General features: G+C 63.5%; 1 protein-coding gene across 1 annotated transcript; it reads right to left on the reverse strand.

Annotated features, from left to right (window-relative positions):
- Positions 1-44: 44 nt before the first annotated feature.
- Positions 45-8,752, reverse strand: GRIN3B (glutamate ionotropic receptor NMDA type subunit 3B). Its single transcript, XM_060295561.1, is given in 11 exon segments — positions 45-233; positions 326-470; positions 622-680; positions 778-942; positions 1,273-1,421; positions 1,524-1,642; positions 1,717-1,859; positions 4,851-5,740; positions 5,743-5,879; positions 6,142-6,734; positions 8,333-8,752. Coding segments are annotated over 11 exon segments (3,009 nt in total).
- Positions 8,753-9,796: the final 1,044 nt, after the last annotated feature.

Here is a 9,796-nt window from a genome sequence, read left to right on the forward strand (position 1 = left end):
CCCTCGGAGCCCCCGCTGCAGGTGGAGGAGGGCCTGGTCCCGCGTCACTGGGCGGCCACGGGTGCTTCCTCGGAGGCCTGGAGCCGGCTGCGCGGCCCGTGGCGGGCGCCATCCCCGAGCTGGGCGAGAAGCTGCCCACGCCGCACCAGCGCCTGGCGGAGCCTCTCGCGTGCGCCTGCGATGCGCTGCTCCAGCTGTTCTAGCTCCTCGGGGCGTGGGGCGCCCAAGAACAGCTCGGCGGGCGGGCGGCCGTTGGAGCAGAGCCAGACAGGGACCCCGGGCGGCCTATCCCCGCATCCCCATCCGCGTCTGGGGCATCCTCAACGGGAGTGGTGGCAGCGGTGGCGGCCACGGCCGGCTCCAGTAGGAAGTGCGCGCGACACTCCCTCACCGAGGCCTGGCGCACCCATGTCCAGCCCCCCAGGCCGGCGGGGGCGGCCAGAGTGCCCTGCTGCGGCTCCTCGAGACCCCTGGGGACGGATGGGGCTGGGCAGCCGCATCCTACCCACAGTCCCACTCTGCCCTTTGGGACTGGTGACCCCGGGGTCCATCCAGCCTGTCGGGGCTGGAGGGCAGGGATGGGAGTTGCTGGGGTGGAGAGCGGCCCCCAGGGCCCCTTACCTCGGCTCCGGCTCCTCCTGCCTGTCGGGCGGCTCCGTGTTGAGGGCGCGATGGATTCTCTAGGAGCCAAGACAGAAGTCGCGTCGGGGTCGGGTCAGCAGCAGGCCATCCTGCACGCCCTCCCCCTCCCTCCACCCCGCAGCCCCCGCTCCTCACCTGGCTCGTGTGCAGCCAGTACTGCAGCTTGTTGCCCCTTCGGATGCGCGGCAGTGCCAGGTGGTAGAAGACGTGCTCCCCCAGCGAGCTGAGCAGAGCACTGCCCAGACCCAGGCAGAGCAGCACGAAGAGTCCTGAGAAGTGGTAGATGCCCATCTGGAGGATCTGCGGGCAGGACGCAGGCACAAAACCCCTCCTGGTCATGGCAGACCCTTGGGGAGCCCTGGCCTTGGACGGGGGTGGGGGCAGAGATGGGGCCAGGGAGGAGGGCCTGGGGCTGTGGAGCCGGATTGGAAGGCTAGGGCTCCATTTTCAGAGGTGAGGTGTCACAGAAGAAAGGCCACTGGAACTGAGGTTTTGGAGGATGAACAGGGTGCAGAAAAGCAGGCAAACACACAGTCTTGGGAACGAGCAGGGGTTGGTCACCTTGGTGAAGGACACACGGGCGCAGAGCCCCCCACGCCTACCCCTCCCTGCGTCCCGGGCCTGCCCTACCTCTGTAACGGCGAAGACCCGCTTGCCACAAGGCACCATCTTGTACCACTTGTGCAGGAGGTCGATGAAGCCGGAGGACTTGTAGCGGCTGATGAACTCGGACAGGTTGGAGGTGAGTGGCGAATTCCGGGGGAGTCCGATGCCATAGCCTGGGGGAGGCCGGGCCTTGGGTTGGGACCGGACTGGACGCAGACCCACAGGAGCTGTGCCCGCCTGGAGCCCGCAGGTCACTGGTCCCGGGGGCCGCTCACCCTTGATGGCGAAAGGCTTGCCCACGGTCAGCAGTCTGCAGTCCGCGTCGATGGACACCTCGTAGTCCAGGAGCGACTTGTCCATGATGAAGGCGTTGAGCTTGGGGGGGGGTCGCTTCTGCCCGGGAGGGGGACGGGGACGGGGTGAGCATCCCCGCCCGCCTGGCCCCGCCCCGCGCGCCCCCCTCACGTCAGCATGGCGACGCCGTGGGGCGCGGTGGGCGCACTGTGGCGCCGCACGTGTGCGTACATCTCCGGGAAGCTCTTCTTGACGTAGGCCTCGGCGCTGCTTTCCCACACGGTTCCGAAGCGGAAGCCCTGGGACGGGTGGTGCAGCTGCGGGCCAGCGCCCGGTCAGCGCCTGTGGGGGTCCCTTGATCCCAGCCCGGCTCTCCCCCACCCCCGTTCCGTCCGCCAGCCCGGAGCACCCAGGCCCAGGGCTCCCAACCAGCTGACGTGGGCCACGTCATCTCTGGGGAGCCATCCTGGGCTCCGTGGGGTGTGGAACAGCATCCCTGGCCCCAACCCCTAGATGCCAGGAGCCCCCTGCCCTAGTCTGACAACCACAGATGTGCCAGGACATGGCCCAGTGTCCCCTGGGGGCAGGACCGCCCAGTTGAAAATGTTCTAAAACCCGCACGTCCATCTCCAGGCCCTTAACTCCACACTTCCGCCTCCGCACCCGCTGCGTCTCTCCTTAGGGTCCCCCGGGAACCCCAAGCTCGCCACGTCCAAGACCCACTCTCGAGCCACCCCACACCTTCCCACCGCAGTCGCTCTCCCTCCTCTGCCCGCCTCTGCATCTCTCATCTCCACGTCCCGTCCACCTGCAGATCCTGTGGGCGCTGCCCTTCGGACACCCTGGACCTGCCCGGTGCTCGCCCCTCCGCAGCCCCCACCCAAGGCCCCCATCCCCCATTCCTCCTGCACCAGCGCTGCCCCCTCAGCCCCGGGCTCTCCGGCCCGCCCACTGTTTGTGCAACCTCCCTAAAGCAAAGCATGAGTGGCTGCTGAGGCCACCTGACCAGGGCCTCCTTGTCGGGGCTACAGCACTTCCGAGAAGCCAGACCTGAGGCAGGCAGGGCCATCTAGAACTTTCTGGGGAAGGAAATGCTTTACACCTGTGCTGTTCTTAAGTGGCTGTTGAGTGCTTTCAATTAAATCAATTTAAATAGTAGTCACGGGACTTCCCTGGTGGTGCATTGGTTAAGAATCCACCTGCCAATGCGGGGGACCCGGGTTCTATCCCACATGCCGGGGAGCAACTAAGCCCGTGCACCACAACTACTGAGCCCGCGCGCCTAGAGCCTATGTTCCGCAACAAGAGAAGCCACCGCAATGAGAAGCCTGCACACCGCAACTAGAGAAAGCCTGCACGCAGAAACAAAGACACAATACAGCCAAAAAAAAAAAAAATTATTTTAAAAAAGTAGCCACGTGTGGAGAGTGGCTGGCCCACGGGACAGCAAGCATCTAGGTCTCATTACTGGTTTAACAGAGGACACTGGGGTGGGGGAGAAGCAGGGGACGAGAGCAGCTAGATCCAAACACTGGTTGATGCTGCAGGAGAAAAAACAACTTCTCCAACAAACAAATCGCTAGTGAACAAAAAGATGGAGTGTCCAGATGGCCCCATGGGGCCTTCCCGGGACAGACCCCCACCTGGTCCTCTGCCTGCCTCTTGTCTGTAGAAAAACTTTAGTCTCCTAGGCCTTCCCCGAGTTCCAAAGAATAAATTTAATCAGAGAAGTGAGAAAATGCTGAAACAAAGGAAAACAGTCAAACAAGACAAAATAATAATAATAGTTTAGCCATTAAAGTCAAGGAATTTTCATTCCTTCTCAAGGGCTGTAGATAATATTCTGAGCCAGTGAATTTCCCTGGCGGTCCAGTGGGTAAGGCTCAGTGCTTCCACTGCAGGGGGCATGGGTTCAATCCCTGGTTGGGGAACTGAGATCCTGCATGCCATGCGGCATGGGGAAAAAAAAAAAAAATTGAGCCAGATCCTTTGAGCTCTTTTGCAGACACTGAAACCCCCACCAGGTGGAAGAAGTTAACTGCATGCTGCCCACAAAGCATGTAGACCCCAGACTGATTGGAGCCAGAAGGTTGATGATGTTGACTCCCAATTACTTCACCACCAACCCATCAGAACATCCAGGAGCTAATCACACACACCCCAACCCCCCTCCCTCACCCGCTCTTTAAAAACCTGTCCCCAATACTTAAATAAAAATTAAAAAACAAACAAACAAAAATAAACCTTTCCCTGAAAGCCATCCAGGGGTTCAGGTCTTAAGCACTAGCTGTGCAGACTCCTTGCTTTATCTGCAGTAAACACTGCGCTTTCCTTCACCAGGACCCTGTGTCAGTAGATTGGCTTTACTGACTGCAGGTGAGTGGACCCAAGTTTGGGCCTGGTAACAAGGAGGTTTCTACCTTCCTCGGGGTCTGTACATTTTGGATCCAGATTCAAACAAACCGTGGAGGAAAAAAAAAAAAAAAAAAAGACAACTGAGAAAAATGGCTGCCTGATGTTTAAGTTCCCAGAATACTCATGACGAAATGATAGGAGGCCTGGGATTTCCCTCATGGTAACCCAGCGGCTATGGCTGGTGCATGGACGAAACTGGTCAGGAGTTGACTTTGGAGCCGAGCAATGGGTTCATTCATCGTGGGCCTTGCTCCCTACTCCAGAATATTAAAATCTTTTCATTAAAAGAGAAAAATATGTAGGCTGGGGCATGCCCTGCTCTGCCCACAGCCCTCCAGGACTCCTGGTGAAAGTTCTGTCTAAATGGAGCTTCTGTGGAGGCCCAGGTCCTCCCACATGTGCAGGCCCTGCATGACCTGCCCCATCCCCCTCCCTGCTCTCGCCTCCCCCCTCTCTCCCCTCTCCCCTTCACTCACTCTGCTCCAGACACACACAGGCCTCCTTGCTGTTCCTCCAACCTGCCAAGCACAATCCTGTCCCAGGGCCTTTGCACAGGCTGCCTCCTCTGCTTACCATATTCCTCCCTGATATCTACATAAAAGTCCCTCACCTATCACCTCTCCCAGAGGAATTCCTGACCCCCATTTGAGAAATCATCCCTCCCTAGTGCTCCCTATGTCCCCACCCTAATTTTCCTCCCTGGAACTTTATCACCAATTCACACACCATCTACTTTGTTTCTCTGTCTTGATTCTCACCAGCAGCCTCGCCTGTTTTGTCCCAGCTGGGTTCAACATGAGTTTGTGGGAGCAGATGGCCGCCCTCTACTGGGTGGGGACTGGGGGCGGGGGTGACCTCCGGGCTCTGACCCCTGAAACCCCATGGCCACGCACCTTAGGGTCGTGGATCCCCGAGAGCTCCTCAAACGTCTTGTCCCCGACCATGACGGCGGCCAGGTTGGCCGTGTAGCTGGACAGCACGAGCAGGCAGAAGATGGCCCATAGGTTCATGAGGAGGCGGCCCGTGGGGCACTTGGGTGTCTTACTGGACACTGTGCGTCCAAAGAGTATGGCGTAGCAGAGGTTGAGGGCAGAGGAGTAGTAGAACACGGTGCCCCGGTTGCGGCCGCGGGGCGTGAGGCCGAAGGGGCTGCGCCACTCGTAGAGGGTGAGGAAGAGCGCAGTCAGCTGCAGCATGGTGAAGACGCCCAGCCACATGGACCAGTGCAGCGGCCACGTGAAGGCGCCGATGGGCGACGCCGTGTCCCGCGCGCGCACCATGATGCCCAGGCTGGTGGAGAAGAAGGGGCTGGTGAAGTCCACCACCTGAGAGCGGGCTGAGTTGATGCTGAAGCTGGTGACAGCCATGTGCGCCCGGCCGGCCAGCAGGTCGCCCACCAGGCCGGTCCAGCGGCCGTCGCGCAGCGCACCGTACTTGCCGTCGCCCACGATGTACAGCTCGAAGTCGAAGGGCGCGTCCTCCGCCAGGCGCTCCAGCAGGTCGATGCAGTAGCCGTAGCAGCACCTGCGCAGTGCGTGGGGCGCCGAGCCGTCGGCCAGCGCGGCGAAGTGCGCGTCCAGGGCGGCCGAGTCGTTGGTGCCGGGGGCCAGGCACAGCTGCCCCGCCGGGCACCGACCGTCCTCGTCCGGCTCGCGGGCGAACACGAATGGGTGCTCCACCAGTGTCACCACGCGCAGCTTGGGCCGCGCCCGGGCTTCCGGCGGGGGTGGGGGCCAACCGGCCGCGCCCCCTGCCTCTGACTCCAGCCGCCCGTCCTGCCACCGCCCACCGTGGCCCAGGCCGGGGCGCCCCGCGGGTCCCGGCGGAGGCTCCACACGCGGAAGCGCCGGGAGATGTGCACCTCCGAGGAGCTGGTCACCCACACCGGCCCCGTGTGGCCCCGGAAGGACGTGTCCAGGAACCTGGTGGGGGTGGGCGGCATCAGGGTGGCGGAGGGATCCCTCCGCCGAGGTGAGACCTATCGCTCCGCCTCAGACACACCGGGCCACGGGGGATGCTGCTGTACCCCCTACTCCAGACCCCCTTCCCAGCCGGGGTACCCACGCCCTGAGGGCTGGGGCGACGGCCCAGACGAAAGCCCAGTTGAGAGCCTCAGGTGGGGCCTCCCTTCACGCTTCTCACAAAGCCACACACACGGCTTCCTGCAGCAGGGTCCCCGCTCACCGTGCCAAGAGGCGACCGGAGGACTCGGGCCCGGGCAGCGGCAGGTCATTGCAGTTGATCATGGCGGGGAGGAGGGCACGCTCCGGCTGCACGCGGGCCGCACTGCCCAGCGCGCGGGCCACTAGTTCCACCGCGTCGTGGATGGCGGCTTCCAGCGGGGGCCGAGCGACCTCGCCCAACGCCAGCAGCCCAGGCGGCAGGCCTTCGGTGGGGAGTGCCTTGGCGGGCAGCGGCGTGCCCAGCAGCCAGCGGGGCCCGGGGGGTGCGGCCTGCAGCACCTGCCGGGCGCCGGCCTCGTTGCAACCCAGGAGTACGGCCACGGGGACTGGGGCCGTTCCCCCCGCGGGCACCCCCAGTGGGGCCAGGCGGGTCCGCAGCCCTGCATCGCTCGGGTCCGGCCTGCTCAGGTCCAGCACGAGCTTCGGAGCCCGGCCCGCCCAGCTTGTCCACAGGGCCACAAGGCCGCCAGGGTCCCGCACGCGGCAGAGCACCAGGCCAACGTCCTCCCAGCTGTGCGCCTGCAGCACTGATACCAGCACGTCCAGCAGAGTCTCCAGGGGGCTGGCCCAGTCCAGCTGCAGGTGGAAGGGGTTCTGGCAGAGGCGTGGTCACAGTTAGGGCTGGCAAACTCAGTGTCCCACCACCCTCTTCCCACTCCATCTGTACATGTTCAATAAACGCATGACACCTTGATAACTGGACCTCGTGCTTGCTTCTTCCCAGCCCCACACCTGCTCTAACCCCTTCTGTGGCTCCCCATCGCCATCAGCACAAAGCCCGGCCCTGGCCTGAGGCTTTTTGCATTCCCCAGCTGGAATACCTTTTCCCATCTATGACAGCCAACTCCTACACATCCTTCAAAACCCAGCTCCACTACCCCACCTCTATTCAGACTTACGAGGCAAGCTAGGGACTGAGGGGCCCCCCCCTCCGTGCTCAGGGACCCAGAAAGTTCTCCTGAATTTGCTTTGAGCATGGGAAGGACGAGAGAGCTTTGCCAGACACCTAATGTAGGCAGGGTGTTGTCCGTGTGGGGACAGGGTGCTGAGTGCAGGGGGAAAGGCTGGGGGCTGCTGCTCAGTCTCCCGCGGGGCGGCGGGGCAAGCCAGTAGTACCCCCCCAAAGCCTGACAGGTCCAACTGCAGAGGGTGCAGTTCCTGGATCCGGCTGCAGAGGGCGCCACAGGCATGGATTTGGGTCCTACATCTCTCCCACCGGGAGGGGATCAAGGACAGAGGGGGTTAATGAGACCCAGGCCTCCTCTAGGGTCAGGGTCTCCCCGCCCTCAGGAGAAGGAAGGCCTGAGGGGGCTTCAAGGTGGGTTTGGAGAGAGGCAGGCCCCCTTCCAGACCCCATGTCCCAGCGTTGGGCCCCTCCCTGCTGGCCCTGGGAGGGGGTTCTTTCCCTGGGGCACAACAGGGTCCCCAGAGCTCTGCCAGTCACCCTTCTCTCCTCCTTGTCCCATTCTCTTCTTATTCGGACCCAAATTCCAGCCTGGGGGTGTAATTAAGAAAAGAGAATAAACTCCAAGGACGAGGATAGGGTGGAGGAGGATGGAGGGTTTAGGAGAGATAGGGTGGCCCTGGGGACCTGAGAAGGCCATCAAGAAGGCTGTGGGGTGTGGGTAGCCTCGGCCTCGAGGGCCTCTGGTAGGATCCTGGCAGGAGGAAAGTCCCCAGCCGCAGCCCCTGAAACTGCAGACCCTAGAGAGAGGGAGACCCGCTTCCCCATCCCAGCCCCGCGGCCCTGCTTGGTGGGAATCCGGAGGCACCCTGTGACCTGACCGGGGAAGGGGGCCGCGCTGCTGGTGGGACTCCACAGCGTCCTGTGGGATCCGCCATCTGGGGTCCAGAGGTATCCCGCGGGGTTCCCGAGCCGCGGGGTTCCGTGGCTCTAGGTTCCTGCGCCCCTGGGCTCCCGCCTCCCATTCCGGGTCCCTGATCTCCGGACACATCCGGGGTTCAGGGGTCCAGGTTCCGCTAACCCGAGGGCCGTCCCTGGGCCTCTGTCATCTGGACTCCGAGTCTCCCCGCATCCGGACTCTTGCATTTAGGGTCCAGACTCTGAGGCCCGCGCGTCCCAAGGACTCAGCTATCCGGACCCCCGGGCCCCGCGCTCCAAGAGCGTCCCAGGGTCTCTCCCGTCCCGACCCCGGGTCCCCGCACGTCCTGACCCCGGCGTCCGCGCGTACCGGGGAGCCGAGCGGAGCGCGAGCCTCCCGCCGCAGCACGCTGAGCACGGGGGTCTCGGTGGCCGCCGCCAGGAAGTGCAACTGCAGCAGCTCGGGCCGCGCCTCGGGGAAGGCTAGCACGGCCGCCACGCCCGGTGCCGCCAGCGCCTGGCATAGGCCGCGGGCCAGCGAGGCGGGGTCGCGGGAGGGGGGCGCGGCGGCCGCCAGCTCCAGGCTCAGGTTGTGCGGCAGCCGCGGCGCCAGGGCGGCCCGGGCCAGGGCGGCGCGGGCGCGGGCGGCGGGCGCGCGGGGCAGGAGGGCGCCCAGGCGCACCGAGCCCCCCAAGCGCGCCAGGACGCCGCACGGGTGCGGGTGGCCCCCGGCGGGCCCCGGCCCCAGCGCTAGCGCCAGGCCGAGCCACAGCGCCCGCACGAACTCCATCCCAAAGTTGCCGGCGGGCGCCGCGGGGCGGAGCCGCGGGTCGCACCACGGGAGGCGGGATCTCGGTCGCCCCCGCCGCTCCCTCCCCGCCCCCGCCGGGCCGGCACCTCCCTCCCTGCCCGAGCCCGCCCACCTGCGCCCGCCCTCCCCCCTCCCAGTCCCCCAGTGCCAGGCAGCCCACTAGGGAGGCGTGGGTCCCACTACGCAGGGCGGGAAATTGAGGCTCAGATGGCCACAGCAGGCGGGGGTTGGGGTGGGGTGCGAAATCGAACCACTGCTCCTCCTGGCTCTGTGCCCACTCTACAGATGAGGAAGCCGACGTTCGCAGCAGGGAGGGATTTTGCATCAAGACCGGTACCCACACTCACCCCTGGATCCCTCCCTCATCCCGGCAACGGTTCCCAATTCTCAGTCAGGGAAACTAAGGCCCACAAGGGGTCAGTGTGCGTCCATAGTCACCCAGCTGCACCCTCCTCCTCCAGGGAGCAGTGTCTACCCAGACCAACCCGTCCACGTGCCCTACCATCGTTGGCGCCCCAGGGAAACTGAAGCAGACTTGTCTTATGGGGACCTGTGGGGAAGATCTCCTGCCCTCCAGCTGTGGACAAGCAACTTGAGCCAGAGAATTCCTCTTCACCCTTCAAGACCCAGTGCCAAATGCCCCTGCTGGAAAAACTTTCCTAGCTTGTCACCCAGAAAGATGCAGAACACCCTTGTCATCCCTGCCTACATGAACTCCATCACACGCTATCGTCTTTTTGTCCCTTTATTTGCTTTATTCAGTGGCCAGCTCTGGGAGACAGGGCCGGGTCTGGCTCGTTAACTGCTGTCTCCAGTGCTTGCACACAGCAGGCACTCTATAATTGCTTGTTGCTTTGAGCAACTGCTCAGACAAGGACGCGTGGTTACATCACTCTGCGCTGCCCTGGAACTTTCCTTAGCTCCCCGCAGCCTACCAATCCCCCAGCCTCTTCCTACATTAACTGGGCCTCCCCACGACAAATGCCATGGAGACCTTCTTGTGGCCCTGGCCTGTGGGAGGCG

This window comes from Globicephala melas, chromosome 3 (assembly GCF_963455315.2).
Source record: "Globicephala melas chromosome 3, mGloMel1.2, whole genome shotgun sequence".
Classification (NCBI taxonomy): Eukaryota; Metazoa; Chordata; class Mammalia; order Artiodactyla; family Delphinidae; genus Globicephala; species Globicephala melas.